Source organism: Nicotiana tabacum, chromosome 20 (assembly GCF_000715075.1).
Source record: "Nicotiana tabacum cultivar K326 chromosome 20, ASM71507v2, whole genome shotgun sequence".
In the NCBI taxonomy this organism is placed as follows: Eukaryota; Viridiplantae; Streptophyta; class Magnoliopsida; order Solanales; family Solanaceae; genus Nicotiana; species Nicotiana tabacum.
Genome location: NC_134099.1, coordinates 118789147 through 118809459, shown reverse-complemented (window position 1 = coordinate 118809459; position 20313 = coordinate 118789147). Strand labels below are relative to the sequence as shown.

Genomic DNA, 20313 nt, shown 5'->3' with positions numbered 1-20313 from the left:
GTATATGACCAATAGGCAAATGTAAGAAACAAACTCTGAAGGCTTTCATTTATATTTTTTATACTTCAAATTAATTTGCAAGTTCTTTTTTGATTTTTTATTTATTTTTGAACTTGCAAATTAAAACTTAAAGGTTTACAATAATTATAAAAAATAAGAAATAGTACATCACATGCTTTGCATCATTTTTGTAAGTTCTTCCATGTTAACATGAAGTTCTTGGTTTCCGGGATTGGTTGAATCGGAACCATAAACCATTATATCTCCAATTTCTTGGTCCTCCTCTTCGTCTACCTCGTCACGCCCTTGATTTCGTTGTTCTGATCTTATCCAATCTCTGAAGCACACTAGAATTTCCAAAGCATTGCTGACCAATGATGACGGGTATCTCCTAGCTGTTGCCTTGCTTGGCAAAATGTGCTCTCTGATGCGACTGTTGAAATCGGCACATTTAGCACGTCTCGAGCCATGGCCGAAAGAACAGGAAATTGATTTGAGTTACTCTTCCACCAACTCAGCGGTAGAAAATTCTTTGTGAGGGGCTCTGGTGACTTTTGCAAGTAGAATTGTAGTTCATCAATATTCCTGCTGCTAGTTTGTTGATGCTCTCCTAGTGTAGACCAAATCTGATAATCTTGAACACAATTATCATCATCCATAGTTGTTCCAGATGTTGAAGGATTAGTTGAAGGAATATTTGCATCTACAACCGAAGAAGCATCAACAATGTTAGCATAATAATTATATAAAGTTTGTAAATGTGTGTGTAGCTCAGAAATACAAGTGTCAATATCAGGAGTTTAAGTTGGGCCAATATCCATATAAGTATATAAAGCTCTAATTAATTGGCGATACTTTATCATTTTGACAGTAGGGTTTAAAATAACACCAATTAGGTAAATATAGGGAATTGGATAGAAATACTTTTTAAATTTATCTAGCATAGATTCAACAACAGTAGCATATCCTTCTTTCTGCTTCAAATTATGTAGTAAAAGAGAAATTTCAGCAATATAAACTAAACCATTTGAAATGGTAGGATAATAAGCTCCAGAAAACTCAAGTGTAGCCACATAAAATTTTTGTAAAAATTGTATAACATCATGAATGACTCAAGTTCTAGATGTTAACAAACGGTTAGGACCAGTACAATGAGAATTAACAACTTCAGTTATAGGCATTCTATATTTATAACAACATATTAAGAACAAATAAGTATAATTCCACCTAATAACTATTTCTTCAGGCATGAGTCTTGGTTTTAGTCCATAGTGTACACATTTTTCCTTAAATGCATTTAATCTAGCACTTCTATTATTTCCTTGAATTACACCAACAGCTCTCCTAACTAAAGTAATTTCATCTCTAAATAATTCAAGGTCACTCTTCACAATCAAGTTATAAATATGACATGCACATCTAACATGAAATATTTCAAGAATTGGTGGGTGTAGATGCAATTTTAATATTGTAATAGCAGCAGTATTATTAGAAGCATTATCAAATGACATACACAAAACTTTTTCTGCAAGATTATAAAATATAGCAACTTCATGTATAGTATTACTTATAAATGCACCAATATGACTTTGATCTTCATCATATTTAAAAGCAATAATACGTTTTTACATACAAAAATTATCATCTATCCAATGGCATGTAACAATCAAATAATCATTACCATTCACAGCACGACCAATATCAGAAGTAAGAGAAACTTTACAAGGAAGACGTGCGAACAAATAACGTACATATGTCTGATATTGTCCAAAATGCCTAAATATATCAGCTCTAGAAGTACTTCTAGGAATACCTTTAAACATAGGGTTATAAATTCTTTAAATATAAGTAGCAAGATATGGTGAAGAAGCAAAACTAAAAGGTAAACAACCTAAAACAATCATTTTAGCTAATTCTTCCCGATCTTTCTTAATATCGTATTTCCCCAATAACCCCCAGTACTCGGGTTAAGTTTTTGTTGCCCAGATTCCTCATCTATTCCTCAATCAAGAGGGTGTTTCTCTTCTATATTCCTATGAAGTTGACCCGTTCCCCCTCCTTTACCGGGTTCATGTTTATAATGTTCACTACAAATTTTACATTTTACATAATTTTTTTGATCTTCTAGTTTTTCAAAAAACATCCAACACTTACTTCTTAATTGTCGATTCTTCTAATTTGGGAGGGGTTTAAAAGAAATAAAAAAAATTGTCGATTCTTCTTAATAGGGAGAGGAGGCCTATTTGTTGCACCCCTAATATTTTGAGTTTGACTAGCATTATCAGATGTAGGTGGTGATGTTTCAAGATTATCAGGTGATTGAATATCATCTAACAAAGCATCTAATCATCATCTATACCAAAATTTTCTTGCATTCGATCATAATCTACATTTAAATTCTCAAGTGAACTTTCAGAAATATGTGTAAAGCTACTAGAAGAACCAACACCACCTCTTGTTCTTTTTGAAGTTTTCTTACTACCACCTCTACTAGTGCACGCTTTTTTGGCCGTTGTAAGTAAATTCATTGTATAAATTAAAGTAAGAAATTAAATTAGGAAATTCAAGTAAGAAATTAAATTAAGAAACTAATTAATAAAATAAGTGTACACCAAATAAGAGAAAGAGATGGAACGAGTGTACCGGGATTCCTTATGCCGCACTAATTTTGAACTTTTTATATCAAAATTCAAACTTTAATTGAAAGACCGAAACTTGATAGTTGATAATATTTGAATACTTGATAATTGATACTACACTTCACTTGAACAATTGTTATTTGTAATAATAATTTTGTAATGGCTAAACTAAATAATTGATGAAACTTGAAATAATAAATAATTGAGAATTTGAGATTTGAGAATTTAAGAACTATAATATCAAGAGAGAATTGAGAGTTTGATACTTGAGAGAGAATTAGAGTAGTAAGTGAATGAATTTGTGAGAAAAAAATGAAGAAGAAGGGGAACTATTTTAGATTTTAGGGTGGGAGGGCTATATTATTAATGGGGGGGGGGGGGAAATTGGCCATTTCTGCAATTTTTGGCCATTCCCCAACGGTCATTTCTGAATTTGACCGTTGGGAACGATCCAATTTAATTAAAAAAAAATAATTCAAACGGCAACCAGGCTGCAGCCCGGGTTTAAGCGATTTCGAGTTCAACGGGTTCGGGGCATCGTTAATCTAAACGTGAACGTACACAACCCCCCCCCCCCTTAACAACCCGTCCTAATATGAATAGTAACAGGCTGAACTGGGTTGAAGCAGATTGAAAACGGATCAGCCCAGCCCGATTAACACCCTTGAGTAAAAGTGAACGGATGGGAGAATAACTTGATAAATTAAAAAATCACTCTATTTTATAAAAATAGTGGCAAATTTTTCTGAAGAAAGTGGGCTCCAGAAAGCTCCACAGTGGAAGACCCAAAGTCCCAAACTCCAAAACCGAAGACTTTTCCAACGTAAGACTTTTCGTCAAATAAGAACAAGGTCGTCCTTTTCCCTTTTTTGTTTTTCTCCAATGAACCGGGACGCTACTACGTCAGGATCCATTAAAACTCTAGACCCCACATTCTGTGGAAATTAATTAAGTAAATCTCATACAGATGACGAATGACTTCTATGGTATGAAGTTTACTTTTTTCCCCTCACACACGTTGAATAAAATATATTAAATTAGTAGTATCTTCTTTTCCCCTTTTGACACAAACAATGCAAATAATACTACTTTCGAGCAGTCTCTCATTGTGCTTTTTCCTCCACTTTCTGAAAATGCATTTATCTGGATATCCAAACAGAGGATAGCAAATCTCCAGGTTTTCCGTTTTCCCTTCTGTCATGATTAGAGGGCAAAGTAAAATAATTAAAAAACAATTCCAGGAATAAAGTGGATACATTGAACCTGGACAGTACTTGGTTTCTTGATTCTCTTCAGGTCAGTTGTTTTTTCTTTTTTTTTCTTTTGTTTTTAGCTTCAGAATAACTGGAACTTAATTTTTGATCCCTGAAGTATGAGGACCATTGAGTGTGCGTACCTTGCTTTTTTATCTACATTTTACTTTTTGAAAGAGATTGATTCAAAATTTTAAGTTAATGATCCTATTGGAGAAAAAATACTACCAGGCATTTGTTCAAGTCTTGGTAGTGAAACCTGATATTTGTGCCACTAGAGGTAGCAGATACCTCGTGAAATTAGTCGAGATGCGCACAGGCTAGCCTCAAAACCATGGTTATGAAAAAAAGAATTTTAAGTTAATGAATTATAAAATGTGCTTACTTCCATTTTTTTTTTCGTCTGTCCAAATTTTGGTGGCCACAGAGGTACCGCTACTTGTGCTAGTAGGGTAACAAATATCCCGTGGAATTAGTCGAGATTCACTCAAGCTAGTCCGGTGATCATAGTTATGAAAAAGAATTTTAAGCTAATGAATTATAATGTGCTTACTTTCATTTTTATGTGCGAATTTAATATAGATATATGTATTAAAAAATTTGGACTATATACCAAATAAAGAGAGTTGGAGTTGAAACTAATTGATGCCTCAATAACCCAGAAAAGTGGGACACTATCCTCTTAAGGCATTATGATTTTTGATTTATTATTTGCTCTGACCAAATATGTGCTTCTTTTGTAAAAATGGACAAAAGTTATGAAACACATAACTGCACTTTTACCCTTTTGTAGTTTTTTATAAGTAGAATTATATGGGACCTAAGGCTAAGTGGATGTACGTTTTATGGTTATTTTATTAGGTGCTAATGTGGTCCACTATCAATGGTTTCTAAATAAGGCGTATGGAAGTTGGCTTTAGTCTAGCCAATGCTTGTTTGTTTTGCTAAAATTAGAATAACAAACTTTATTATATTAAGTTATTCCAATAAATTAATCTGGACTTCAATTTTTTAGTCAGTTCATGACTTCTTTTACTTAAATTAGCATTTTCATCATCCTCCGTCAAAACACATTTGATGGAAATACTTGGACAAATTCTGAGACGGTGGGAAATAGAGAGAAGTTAAAAGAGAACGAGCATAACCTTGGAAACGTACCATGAGTTTAGTGTCAAGTCCAAAATTTAGACGATGTGTTTGAGTTGTGAGAGTATGTTTTGAAATGTATATCTAAAGTTAAAAGAGAACGAGCATAACCTTGTAAATATACCATGAGTTTAGTGTCAAGTCCAAAATTTAGACGATGTGTTTGAGTTGTGAGAATATGTTTTGAAATGTATATCTAACTTTATCAGTACTTGTTTTTCGCACATGTATATAGGTTCGTTCCGCTTTTAAAATCGTTTTGAGTCTCATTTTGTGGTGCTTTATTCATCTCTACTTAGTTCTTTAACTTTTATAAAGCACTCAAGTAATTTCAACAAGACATTTTAAGTGAGCTTTGTCTACCTTCACAAGGTAGGGATAAAGTCTGCGTACACTCTACCCACAGACCCTACTTTTTGGGGTTACATTGGGTTTGTTGTTGTATTTAATGTGAGCTTTAATAGATGCCTGCATTAGAAGAGGCATGAATAAGTTCCTCAAACAGAATAAAATCAATGCCTGATAAAATCTTAAAGCCCCTTTTGAGTTGAAGAAAGTATTAGGTTCTCTTTCATGAACTTAAAACTAGAGAAACATTACAACATTTAAGGTTCTATATTCCTCCTGGTGAAAAGATATGTCCCATGTTAGGAGAATGACCTGCCTAATTCTGATAACATACCAAACTGTAGATGCTGTTACTTTGTGTTGTCAATTGTTCAAGCTTTTCATACCAGCTTTATTCAAATTATAGCGGTCATTAACAAATCGTACTTTCTTTAAATCAATGGTTATCAATGATCCATTTGTCTATTGGTGAGAATATAAAATTGTGCTGTAGCTTCTAAAACCAGAATGTGCTAAGCAAAAGCTTACTTTTTGACCACCACTAATACTCTTATAGATTGAAAAACTTTAACCTGTAGTTTCCTGATTATCTATATAATGGACAAGCACGAACTTTCTAATGTAGTACAAAGTTCAACAAGATTTGGAACTTTATTAGCACTAAAAGTCTCCCTCTGCATTGATCTAATTTGAAAGATTGGTGTAACTTCTTAATTTATCACATGGTTTCACTTCTTATTATGGCCTTGATTGTTTTACTAATGAAATCCCAATGATTGTTAATCTAATATCTTGATTTGGCTTGATTAACAAGCTTGAATTTAGTGGAGCATTTCATTTGGTGATATAACTCAGTTGTATTTCCGCTGCATTACAGGTGAATTAGCTGTTCTTATCTAGTATGGGTCATTCTAGTGTTGAGGCAGAAGAAACCAAAGAGATGGATATCAGAAGTTTTTCATCCTCGCGACACAACCAAACGCCCTATATTCACAAGGTTGGAGTCCCCCCAAAACAGGACATATTCAAGGAGTTAAAGACTACTGTGAAGGAGACGTTCTTTGCAGATGATCCACTGCGTTGCTTTAAGGATCAACCGAGGTCTAGGAAGTTTGTCCTTGGTTTACAGGCCATATTTCCAATATTAGAATGGGGTAGAAGCTATAACTTTGCTAAATTCCGAGGTGATCTTATTGCTGGTCTCACCATTGCAAGCCTTTGCATTCCTCAGGTAAAGAGAATGTGTTACTGTGCTAATGAAATCAAGATTGTAAGGATCTTTACAAATCTCTTATCAAAAACGTTCAACTGTAATGACAGGACATTGGCTATTCCAAGCTTGCAAATTTAGCTCCTCAGTACGGATTATGTGAGTTTCCAGCATGTTATTAACTTTATTTGAGTTACTAGACTATGAAAACCCCTTTTAAATATTTTCTTTGTTTGAAATCCCAGACTCCAGCTTTGTTCCGCCTCTGGTTTATGCCTTCATGGGCAGCTCGAGAGATATAGCCATAGGGCCTGTGGCTGTTGTCTCACTCTTGTTAGGTACTCTACTCCGGAATGAAATTGATCCGACTACAAATCCACATGAGTATCTGAGGCTTGCATTTACAGCTACCTTTTTTGCTGGCATTACTCAGGCTACTCTTGGGATCCTAAGGTGATTAATACAATAAGTACCAAGTTTAGGACTTGTAATCTTGTCCATTCGTTTCTTTGTTTCATTTGCTTCGCTTTCTTGGCAGATTGGGCTTCTTAATTGACTTCCTATCTCATGCTGCTGTTGTTGGATTCATGGGTGGTGCTGCCATTACAATTGCCCTTCAGCAACTTAAAGGGTTTTTAGGCATCAAGAAGTTTACTAAGAAAACAGATATCATATCTGTAATGAAATCAGTGTGGCATTCAGCCAACCATGGAGTAAGTTTTCTTGCCACTAAAGAGCATTTTACATAAGATGTGTTTTATGGATAACTTGAAATTTATTCCTTTTTGTTTTATTTTTCAAAAATTTGCAGTGGAACTGGCAGACAATTCTCATTGGAGCAACCTTTTTAACTTTCCTTTTGTTCGCCAAGTACATTGTAAGAGTCCTAAGTTCTGTGGACTAAATTATATAAGAATTTGGTAGCCTTTAATTTCCTTGGTTCTAAAGTAACTTGGCAACCAGGGTAAGAAGAACAAAAGGCTGTTCTGGGTACCTGCAATTGCGCCGTTGATTTCTGTCATTCTTTCCACCTTCTTTGTCTACATTACTCATGCTGAAAAAAAGGGAGTCGCGATTGTAAGTGCTTGTTTTAGGTGCCTCCTGCTTTCATTAAAATTTTCTTTTGGAGCATATTGATCTATTTTTAATCATTTCTATGACAACCTTACCAGGTAGGACACATTGAGAAAGGAATAAATCCTCCTTCCGTCAAGGAAATATATTTCACTGGTGACTATCTCTTAAAAGGGCTTCGGACTGGTATTGTAGCTGGCATGATTGCATTGACGGTAAGCAAATTATTAAGGGAAATGTCGAAACAGGAACCTTCACATTTTTCTAGTAAATATCGGATCTTTCACCTTCTCTTTTATAGGAAGCTGTTGCAATTGGAAGAACCTTTGCTTCAATGAAGGACTACCAGTTGGACGGAAACAAAGAGATGGTGGCGCTTGGAGCTATGAATATTGTTGGCTCAATGACATCCTGCTATGTAGCTACTGGTAAGACAAATTAATGAGCAAATGGAGTATAAGTAAAGATATAATGTGTTTTACTTTCAGCACCTACGCTTCATTTTTAATCAGCCAAAAGAATCAATGCCAAATAATCTAATTATCTTTCATCTTATACACTATCATTCCTGAATTTTTATGTTCTATTATCAGGGCAGCAAAATAATGTGAAAAGAACTCATTTTTAATATAAATATTATTCAGTTATTTTCTCTTTCATGTATAAAGGTTTGTCCAAATAGTTGATCAGTTCACCTCGTGCAGGCTCCTTCTCTCGCTCAGCAGTAAATTACATGGCTGGCTGTCAAACTGCAGTTTCCAACATTGTCATGTCTGTCGTTGTGTTCCTAACTTTGGAATTCATAACCCCTCTTTTTAAGTATACTCCGAATGCAATCCTTGCTGCCATCATCATCTCTGCTGTACTCGGCTTAATTGACTATGAAGCAGCAATTTTGATTTGGAAGATTGACAAATTTGATTTTGTCGCTTGCATGGGGGCATTTTTTGGCGTGGTTTTTGCCTCTGTTGAGATTGGTCTTTTAATCGCGGTAAGGGCATCCAGCAACTTAACTGTTTACTTGAGAAAAATTATCATCATTCAACAACCAGAGCTGATCGATAACATTTTATCATTAAATAGGTCACAATATCATTTGCTAAGATTCTCCTCCAAGTCACAAGGCCGCGAACAGCTACTCTTGGTAGGATACCCCGGACAAATGTATATAGAAACATTCAGCAATACCCCGAGGCAACAAAAGTTCCTGGTGTATTGATTGTGAGAGTAGATTCAGCTATATACTTCTCAAACTCTAACTACATAAAGGAAAGGTAGGACACTTGTCTTACTTTTAATCTGAAGTTTTTTATATTGACAAGAAATAGCTAGGAACTTAACAAACTAACTTGTTATTCAGGATATTGAGATGGTTAACGGATGAGGAAGAACAACTAAAAGCAGCTGGCCTTCCTAAAATTCAATTCCTGATTGTTGAGATGTCACGTAAGTAGAGTTTACCTTAATTTGTCGCTGAAATTAAGAGCATGTTATCCTACTTAGCGACTCCCCGTGTTTCTTCTTTTCTACTTGCAGCTGTTACTGACATTGACACCAGTGGCATCCATGCCTTGGAAGAGTTGCTCAGAAGCCTAAAAAAGAGAGGTGTTCAGGTAATGATCTTAATTAACTTCATAATGTAGAAAATGTTTGATCGCGTTTAGAGCTGTCAATATGGGTCGGGCCGGGCTAGCCCAGCCCAACCCACGTAGGCTTTAGCAATTGACGGGCTGGGCTGCGCTAGCCCACCATTTTGATGAGCCTTAAAATGGTCAGCCCACCCCAGCCTTATGTGGGCCGCGGGCCCCACGGGCCGGCCCATCATTTTTAAAAATATAATTTTATATTTTTTCTTTAAGTTCTGACCTAAAAAAATAATAAATATTTAAAAGTTGAAAAATATCTTATTGGAAAAAATTCGCAAAACTTAATAACTTTTTATATTATTCCACTATATCACAATAAATACTAAAAAAAGTAAAAGACATGACTATATTTCATTCACTAATAGTCAAAACTTAAAACAAACTATTCAAGAGAACGTTCACGATGCTTATGAGATATGCAACAAATCATCTTCATCAAACACATTTGAATCCGTTTGTGACAAGGTTATCTTCACTTTCATCTACAATTCATACGCAATATTAATTAGTTAAATATTAAAAATAACTAAAGTTTAAAGATTAATAATATTTAGATTCACATAAAAAAATATTACCAGTTTGAGTTCGGGAAAACCTGTGCAGCCAATTTCGAGCAATAACAAGTGTTTGGACATTTTCATAATAAATGCAACTTCTGTACTTTGTAAGAACATGCCACTAATGCTAAATGTTGATTCCGATGGTATAATGGTAATAAGATGCTAAGTACATCATGCACCATCATTGAAAGATCAAGATAATTTCTAGAATGGTCCTTCCAATACATGACAACATCATCTCTTGAAACTTCTCAAGATCAAGTTTTGGTTCCTCTTAGTAAAGATCCAATTCTGACTTTCCATCTCTAAAGACAGTATACTTTTTATTTTTTATATATTTTAAATAAATATTTTATTAGGCCCACGGGCCGGGCAGGCCCAGCCTCAGTCAAGTCTCACGGGCCATAGACTTACTCGGGCCGGGCTTAAAAGCCTCGTTTTTAAACGGGCTCCAAAAATTCTAGCCCAGTCTTGCTAAATCATGGGCTGTGCTTGGCGCTCTAATCGCGTTCTAGCATAATGGCTATTTGACTAAATTACTCTTTATCTTTTCCTTAAACCAGTAATTAATCACTATAAGCCTTTTTGGAGTAGTGAGGTCAAAACCAACAAGTTAATGCCTTCTTGGATTTTCAAAATGACAACTTGGAATTTTTTTTTGGTAAATCGACAGATAAGAGGACCGTAGGGAGTAGTATTTTAACCTCAACAACTACAATTTTGTGTCTAAAAACCTTACCTTGTTCATTTCTTGAATAGCTTGTTCTCTCGAACCCGGGAAGAGTGGTGATTGACAAGCTACATGCATCCAATTTTCCAAGTCAAATCGGCGAGGACAAGATATTTCTCACAGTTGCAGATGCTGTGCTAACCTGTTCACTAAAATTGCCAGAAGAAGTTTAACAATGTAAAGAATGGATGCAAAAGAAAAAATCAACCAGAACCAAAATTGAAAAGAGTACACATATAGAGTGGTAGATAAAGGGACTGGATTCTATTTTTAGCGAGTGGTGGGATCCTCAGAAAAGTGATATATGATATGATATACTAATCCCAAACAGCCAATTGCGATAAGGAGTTGTTATTTGGTTTTTAAAGTTAGTACATGTTAGCCATGCTTTTAACTTTTATGGTTAAAATACAGTCGTCCATAAGAATTCCTTGTTTTTGCTACAGGCAATTATGTACTAATTAAACTCCTCTTGTGATCATAATCTGTAAAATATATGAGATGGTTTGCTGATAACATCTACAAAACGCTGTGTTTTTAGTTTTATAGTTGCTTTTTTTGGGGTCCTGTCCTTGTATAATAGATTGTGTCAGTGTTGATTATTTTCTCTAGCAAGTAGCAGACATATCTACAAAACCAAATATGTTACGGATAACATAACTATACTAGACATAAGACATTAATATGTTTTTATTTTTTATTTTAAGTGTTTAACTTCTATATATCAGGATTCAAGTCATCTAAGGGATAATACTGTACATACTAGGCGGAATTAATTACTTGGAATTAAAACACTCTTTATCATTTAAGACATAGCCACCATATCTATCTCCTGTGTTTTTGTCTAGAATGTTGTATTATAATATTTATTGATTTTTTTACTCGGTCAATCTAAAAGTTCTTGCCCTCGTCCAGCAGCTTTGGTCTCACAAAATTATGGTGTGGGTTTTTTTGAAAGTAAAGATAAACGTGTGAATCGGAAATGGATGGAAAAAATTAGAGAAAAATAAAAATTTGAATTTTTTTTTTTTTACAAAGGAACTTTGTCCCCCATTAGGTAGGAAGAGGAAAATTGTTGTGCTTACATATAATAATACTTCTTCTAGCTCTTAAAAATTTCAGAAGAGAGCAAGCGCGATGTCATCGTAGATCAGTTTCAAATTCAAATTTATTTTTTGCGCGGGATTTTAATTTAATTATGAGTGAATTAAATTCCTTAAGTAAACATAGTTTTTTGTTGGGCTCAAAAAAATTTATTGTTTTTTTTGTTTTCACATTTTTATTTGGGAAAGTTTACTATGAAAAAAGAATTAAATTTACCCTCCGTTATATTTTTTGTACAATGAATCGAATCTCTCTTCCATTAAGGTTGTTCAAAGGTGGACATCTAATCCTACACGACATTGACATTTTGGCCACGTGGCATGCTACCTTACTACACAAACCCATTTTATTCCTCTCATTCACTTCTTCTTCCACTACTAACACCTCCTACCCATTTTATTCCTCCCATTCACTTCTTTCTTCCACTACTAACACCTCCTACTCTTTCACCATTAGTACCACCATCAACACCATCATGATCACCATTTTCACCATCTCCACCTTCACTTTCTAGACCGAACTTAGGGAAAAATATAAAAAATTGTAGCAAAATATTTTGTTAATATTTGTCATGAGTTTTTTTTAAATTTTTTTTTTTTTTTCCAAAAGGAAGAAGAATGTTTTGGTGATAAAGCGGAGATTACAAACATGCATTAAAAAAGAAATCAAGAACAAATGACAGTTCAGTTATCCAGCTACTGGATTGGTCGAATTATGCTTTTCCTTTCTTTTTTTTTCACATAGTGTTAGTACACATTTTGGCACTGGATTAATTGGGATTAACGCCGGGAGTCAAACAAGCATTTACAAATAAAGGAAAATTTTCGTTCCTATATCATAGGAAACTATATTACCAAATATGTTTATAGTTTGCATATTACCCTTCATGCTAATAGTATTTCTACAAAATATAGATCATGCATTAAATAAGGAATCATTGTAGTTGTAGGCTTCCTTATTTAGGCGCGCTAAAATTGGAGGATTAAATATTCTTGTAGATCTTCCAAATGCAAATCACGCACATTAATCTTCTTCGTCAGTTTCGTTTCAAATTTAGCGTCTCTACATCAAACGCAATTATTCTTCTATAATTCAAAAACGAATTGATTATTCTTCTACAATTCACAAATCAAAAACGACTAAATCTTCTACATCAAAGGCAATTATGTCCAAATTTCAGTAATACAAAGCAAAGGAAAAGAGAGCAACAATTCCACCATTGACAACCATTAAAAAGCTTGAAAGCTTTGAATTCAAATTTGGGTTTTCAAAAATCATTATTTGTTTGGATTGGGTATTGTTGAAAATAATTGGGAATATGATTTGGAGTTTATATCTCAATTTTGAGGGGTTTTGGTGAAGATTAGACTTGGTTTTGACTGAATTTCAAATTGAAGAAGAAGAAGAAGACGTATATTGCAGAAATTATAGAAAAATTGTAGATAAATTGAAAAAAATTGTAGACTGTTGTTTATTTATTTTTCTTTTATTCATTACCTATTGTATGAAAGTTGAACAACATTGTATAAAAATTGTATTTAAGTGGATGATTTAGTACTGTTTTGGACAAAAATATATATAAAAAATGTGAAACATACATTTCAGGGGAAACATGTCGAGTCCAAATATGTACCCAGTTTGTAAATATTTTGTAGATAAATTATAGATTATTTGTATTCTGATTGTAGATGCTTTATTTTCTATTTTCACAAATAAAAAAAGACTAAAACTTCTACAAATCTTCTGAAAAAACGCAATTATGTCAAAAATCTCAATTATGCTACAATTGAATGAGAATTGGGATATTAAAATTCAATGTACCCAGTTTGTAGATATTTTGTAGATAAATTGTAGATTATTTGTATTCTGATTGTAGATGCTTTGTTTTCTGTTTTCACAAATCAAAAACGATTAAAACTTCTACAAATCTACTACAAAAAATGCAATTATGTCGAAAATCCCAATTATGCTACAATTGAATGGGAATTGGGATATTAAAATTCAATGTACCCAGTTTGTAGATATTTTATCGATAAATTATAGATTATTTGTATTCTGATTGCAGATGCTTTGTTTTCTATTTTCATAAATCAAAAAAGACTAAAACTTCTACAAATCTTCTGCAAAAAACGCAATTATGTCGAAAATCCTGATTATTTTATAATTTTGTGATTCTCCTATATGCTCTTGTTACTCCTTACGAAACTGCTATGCTAAATATGGAATCCAAAAAAATATTTCTGCAATTTTTCTTCAAGAAAAATAAATAAACAATAGTCTACAATTTTGCTTCAATTTATCTACAATTTTCTATAATTTTTGCAATATACGTCTTCTTCTTCTTCTTCTTCTTCTTCTTCTTCTTCTTCTTCTTCTTCTTCTTCTTCTTCTTCTTCTTCTTCGAATTTCAATATGAAATTCAGCCAAAACCAAGTCTAATCTTCATCAAAACCTCCTCAAAATTGAGATATAAACTCCAAACCATATTCCCAATTATTTACAACAACACTCAATCCAAACAAATAATGATTTTTGAAAACCCAAACTTGAATTCAAAGCTTCAAAGCTTTTTAATGGTTGTCAATGGTAGAATTGCTGCTCTCTTTTCCTTTCCTCTTATATTACTGAAGGAACCCGAAATCATAACCATCAAAAGTTATTGCTGTGTATGAAACTTTGAAGATTTGGCTTCAATTTTGACTGGTTGTAGAAGAAAAAACCTTGATTTTGGACGTTAATGGTAGAGGGTTTCAATTGTTTTTCTGGATTTAGCAGAGAGTTTTAATTGTTTTTCTGGTTTTTCTTTTTTCTGGGTGTGTGATGATACATGGGTGAGGGTGTGGGGTTGGGAGAGAGAAACGTGAGGGGGGGGGCGGATTTGGAGGAATATACGGTACCATAAATGTAGGAGTGATATAAGGTACAATTAATGTACAGTTAAAAAACCTTATGGTACATAATTGGTAATTAGGTATACTAAATGTAATTATATCAAACCTTAAACATTGAGGATAATATAGTTTCCTATATGACATAGGAATGTAAAAATTCCTTACAAATACCAGACGAAGCCTAATTGAAATATGCATATTTTAATGGCTTTGAAAATTATTACAGTGATTATAAATTTTATGAAATGAATATAAAAAAATATTTTGCAACCATTGTTTATATTTTTTCCCTAAGCACGGTCTAGAGAATAAAGGGGGAGATGGTGAAAATGGTGGTGTTGATGGTGGCACTAGTTGTGAAGGAATATGAGGTGCTAGTGGTGGAAGAAGAAGTAAAAGTGAGGAATAAAATGGGTTGATGATAGTGAGGTGGCATGCCACGTGGCGAAAATGTCAGTGACACATGGAATTGAGTGTCCACCTTAGATAACCTTAACGGAGAAGAGGTATATTTGACCTAATTGTATAACAACAAGGTTGTGCTAGCAAAATGAGCCCATATTTTATCAATCACCCGTATTTTAGTGGGTTGGATGAGTGATATTTAAGTTGAATAAAATTTGGGCTTCAACCCATAGAAATATAGGTATTCATTGTAAAATATGGATTAGCCTAGTGGGTTATCTTCCAACTTCCAACTTCGTAAGTTTCTTCTGACTATAATTGACTGTGTGAGCATTATTGTTTTTTCTTCTTTTTTTTTTCCTTCTAAATATTGTAAGTGCTTTTTATGATTTTTTAGCGTTCTTGTTCTTTCTAGATGCATATTTGAATACCGAAAATAGTTTTAGAAGTAGAAGCAATTTCGTCTATTTTTTCACCCACCCCCACCCAACACCTCTCCCCACTCTAAATAGAAATACTATTAAGAGTACTTTATTTTCATGTTGTAGATAGAGAACTTTCTTTTTCATTTCAACAAAATGAGTTTTTTTTTTCATGATGTAAAAAAAATATTCTCTTTCATTTCAACAAAAAAAAAGCACTTTCTTTTCATGAAGTAGAAAAAATATTTTCTTTCATTTCAACAAAATAATATAGAAAAAGTATTTTCTTTTATTTCTTTTCATGATAGAAAAAATATATTTTATTTTATTTCAACAAAATGAGTACTTTCTTTTCATATTGTAGAAAGAGTACTTTCTTTTTCAACCAAAAAAATATTATTTTCTTTTTAATTATGGAGCACAAATTTCAACATTATCATGCGTGAAAAAGTAAAGCAATACATTAGTTCATTTGGGTTTGTTTGGTTTTTTAAAAGAATAATTAAATTCTTGAAGAAAATAAGTCTTGAAAACGTTGGGTATTTGGTGTGTGGGGGGGGGGGGGAGAGCACAGGAAATATGAGGATTTGGGGGAAGGGGGGTGAGGAGAGTAACATAAAAAATTATTTTCCTAAAAAATATTTTCTACTCTCTAACCAAATAATAAAAAAAATTGAAAAAGTTTTTCACTCACCTATCAAATAAGGAAAAATAAGTGATAAAATTTCATTTTCCATGGAACGAAACACACCTTAAGAATTTGTATTTTTGCTCTTTTTCCCTTTTTATTATTATTACTATTACTACTACTACTACTATTATATTTTTTATTTTTTTTTAGTTTTATATTGGAATGCAGACGATATATGAATAAAGTGGAAAATGCAGAGTTATTTATTAGTAATGATTATTGCTTAAGTGTATTAAACACATTTCTTCCTAGAATAAAAATTGTCATATTAAAAGTAACTTAAGTTTACAATATGATAGTCAAATTTGAATAAATTTAATGAAGAATAGTATATATTATTCCAGTTAAGATTATGTTACTAAATAATATGAGCAAAAGAAAAATCATCAAGAGCTTCTGCACATGGCTCATTCTCTCTCGCCGCAGGATAACTAACGTGCACCTACCATGGGGAAAAGGGCACGTGTGCCATCACAGGAGCTACTAATGGCTCAAGCTTCATCTTTGCTACTTCAGAGAGGACAGAAGAACAATCAAACTCCTGCTCAAACTCGTCGCAGTCCAAATTGGGGAAAATCCAATGAAACAGTAACAAGGAAAAGTGAGGCACAAAAGCAACATGCAAATGTTTGACAACAATGGGAGGAAGCCATTAATGAACCTATCAGTGAATCATCAAGCAGTGGGAAGAAATCATGGGCAGATCAAGTTAAGGAAGAGGAGAGAACAGAGAAGACGAACTCAATCTTGGACAATTTTCATATCTCTAAGATATCAAATGCTGGATTCAAACTAGAATATGTATCTCCAATTAAGCAGGGTAAGTCTATTATTGTTGAAATTGATTAAGAGGATATTGTTTTTGAAGTGGTATTTTGGAAGAATCATGTTGTTTTCTATGTTTTAGGAGCGTTTCCCCCTTTTTCGGTTATAAAGGGATATGTACAGAGTTTATGGGCAAAGCATAGTTTGAACAAAATAGTGATGCTGAAAAATATAATTGTACTTGTTAAATTTGATAGTGTTATGGGTATGAATGAAGCTTTACAGGGGGGAATATATCACTTTGACAATAAGTTGTGAAGCAATGGAACCCAGACATGGAGTTCACAAGAGAAATTATACACAGTTCCAATATGGATCAAACTTCCAGGTTTAGAATTTAAGTATTGGAGAAAAAAAGGTCTGAGTAAGATCGGAAGTCTAGTAGAAAAACCAATGATGGTGGATCAAAACACTGAGAAAAAGTTGGGACTCAGTTTTGCAAGACTTTTAGTGGAGGTGGATGTGAAGGCAGACCTTCCAGATGTTGTGAAGTTCAGGAATGAAAAAGGGGATGTGGTTAAACAAAAAGTCCTCTATGATTGGAAACCAACACTCTGTAACTATTGTAAAAAGTATGGGCACTCTGAGGATGTTTGTAGGAAAAAGAACCCTCCAAAACCTGTTGAAAAATGCAGGAGGAAAGGGTGCAGGATAACAATCAGAAGAAGAAAGAAGAGGATAAACAGGATAGAAACCAAGACAAAGAGGTAGTGCAATTTGCAAACAAGTGGAAAGAATATAGGATGGATCACACCTTTGAGGACAGCGAAAGCTCAGATAATAGGCTCTTAACAAGTTGCAAGGGCAAACTCTTTTCAGGCACTTGATAAACAAGAAACTAGTAAGGCACAAGAGCTGGTTTCAGTGGGAAAAGTGGAAGGCCAATCCATTCCTGTGTCAGGGAATGGTTAATATTCTCTCCTGGAATGTAAGGGGGCTTAATACTCCCAATAAGCAAAAGGAGACTAAACTCCTTTGCAATGATGAAAAGGTTGGAATGATAGGATTATTAGAAACAAAAATAAAGAAGGATAGAATTGAACAAATAGCAGGGAAACTATTTAGTGGATGGCAGTATATCACAACTTGGAGGCTCATTATAATGGGAGAATATGAGTTACATGGAGGCCAGACTATTACAGAGTTATTCTAAAGAGCAGCACTACACAGGGAATAACATGTGAAGTCTATTATATTCCTCTCCAGATGCAATTTGCTATCACCTTTGTGTATGCATTTAACACTAAGAAATAGAGAAAGAGCTTATGGAGTTGGTTAATTGAGCAAAACTCATATTGTAAGTTGACATGGTTAATCACAGGGGGACTTCAACTCAATTTTAAATATGGAGGACAAGATAGGGGTAATCCAATTACATGGGCAGAAGTAGTAGATTTTAATAACTGCATGGGAGAATGTGGTTTCATAGAACTACCATACCAGGGCAGTAGATATACATGGAATAATAGGCACTGTCAAAAAATAGATTCAAAAATAGATTGGACTTTCATTAATGGGGAGTGGTTAGACCTTATACCATCATGTAAATCTAAAATTCTACCTGAGGGTATAAATGACCATTGTCCTGTATATATAACTCTTTCATATGATAATCATAGGATTAAAAGATACTTTAAGTACTGCAATGCTTGGGCACAACACCCTCAGTTTAATCAGATTGTTTCATATGTATGGACAACATTTGTAGAAGGATGCAAAATGTTTCAGATTGTTAAAAAGATGAAGTTACTGAAAAGGAAGCTTAGGGAACTTAACAGTCAATACTTCAGCAATATTGAGCAAACAACTAAAGTAGACAGACAAGCATTGAAGCAGGTGTAGGAAAGGTTGCAAACTGATCCTAGTAATCTTGGTATTCAACAGGAAGAACATGAGAAATATCAGAAGTTTAAAGAATCATCCAACCTTGCTGAAATGTTTCTACAACAGAAAAGTAAAGCTACATGGTTAAGGCTGGGAGATGACAACACTGGGTACTTCTACTCAGTAATAAGACACAAAAGATTGAAGTTAGCTACTATCCAATTGAAAGATGACCAAGGGGTATGGCAGACAGAACCAGAAGCAATTGTAGACTTGTTCCTAAGCTACTATCAAGAACTGCTTGGGCAAAAGGCTAGTTCAAGAAGGAGAGCATACAAAGGCTTCATACAAAATGGTTCTTTACTGACAACAGAGTTGCAGCTGAGATTACTGCAGCCTATTGAGGAAAAGGAAGTTAAGAAGGAATTATTCTAGATTGATAGTAATAAAAGTTCAGGGCCTGATGGGTATAGCAGTGGGTTCTTTAAAGATTCTTGGCACATTCTAGGCAGGGATATTACTGATGTTATACTGGATTTCTTCAGGAATGGAAGATTGTTAAAGCAGATCAATTGCACCAACATTGCTCTAATTTCTAAGATAACTGATCCTGAGTTTGCAAGCCAGTTCAGACCAATTGCATGTTGTAATGTCTTGTACAAATATATCTTAAAGGTGATTTGCAGCAAGTTGAAAAATGCAGTAAATTACATAGTAGCAGACAATCAGTCAGCATTTGTGCAGGGTAGATCTACGATGCATAATGTGCTTATTTGCCATGATTTACTCAGGCATTATAATAGGAAGACAACACCTAGATGTCTAATGAAAATTGATCTCAGAAAAGCCTATGATATGGTCAGTTGGGAGTTCTTAGAAGAGATTCTGCTTGGCTATAGATTCCTAGAAAGATTTGGCCAATTGATTATGACTTTTGTGACTTCACCAAAGTTTTCAGTCACTGTAAATGGAGAACAACATGGGTATTTTGAGGGGCAAAGGGGACTTCAATAAGGTGATCCTATGTCACCAAAACTCTTTGTGTTGTTTATGGAGTACCTCTCCAGGACTTTAGGAAGGATGGTTGAATTGCTAGATTTCAAATACCATCCAATGTGTAAACATTTGAAGCTGAACCATCTCATTTTTGCTGATGATTTAATGGTCTTTTGCAAAGGTGAAGGGCATCAGTGAATAGAGTAAAGGAAGCACTAAAACATTTTAGTGAGGTGTTAGGTCTGAATGCAAACTTGGACAAATCTAACATATTCATGGCAGGAGTGACTGATTAAACTAAGAAGAGACTGTTGAATGTCACTGGGTTCTCAGAGGGATCTTTTCCTATCAGATATCTTGGACTACCTTTGTCACCTAAGAAGTGGAGTCTATTGGAGTGTCAATAGCTGGTAGAGAAGATCACTCATAGAATCAGTGTTACCTATGTAAAGAGGCTGTCATATGCAGGAAAGCTTCAAGTGATAACTGCACTTCTATTTTCAATATACAGATTTTGGGGTACAGTGTTTATTTTACCTCAAAGTGTAT

At 34.0% G+C, this 20313-nt stretch overlaps 1 protein-coding gene across 8 annotated transcripts; it reads left to right on the top strand.

The window, feature by feature from the left end:
* Positions 1-3622: 3622 nt before the first annotated feature.
* Positions 3623-17005, top strand: LOC107827895 (sulfate transporter 1.3). Of its 8 annotated transcripts, none has more exons than XM_075239878.1 (14): positions 3623-3935; positions 6264-6617; positions 6707-6755; positions 6842-7049; positions 7135-7309; positions 7408-7473; positions 7560-7673; positions 7769-7885; positions 7972-8098; positions 8375-8661; positions 8754-8944; positions 9031-9116; positions 9207-9309; positions 16709-17005. In XM_075239878.1, the coding sequence occupies exons 2-14, from the start codon at positions 6288-6290 to the stop codon at positions 16722-16724; spliced, it is 1869 nt and encodes a 622-aa protein (XP_075095979.1). In that variant the 5' UTR covers positions 3623-3935; positions 6264-6287; the 3' UTR covers positions 16725-17005. The 8 variants fall into 8 exon arrangements, with proteins under 8 accessions (XP_075095979.1, XP_075095980.1, XP_016510605.1 ...); XM_075239879.1 differs by having other exon boundaries at positions 7560-7677; positions 7773-7885; XM_016655119.2 differs by lacking the exon at positions 16709-17005 and adding an exon at positions 10636-11133 and having other exon boundaries at positions 9207-9283.
* The last annotated feature ends 3308 nt before the right edge of the window (positions 17006-20313 follow it).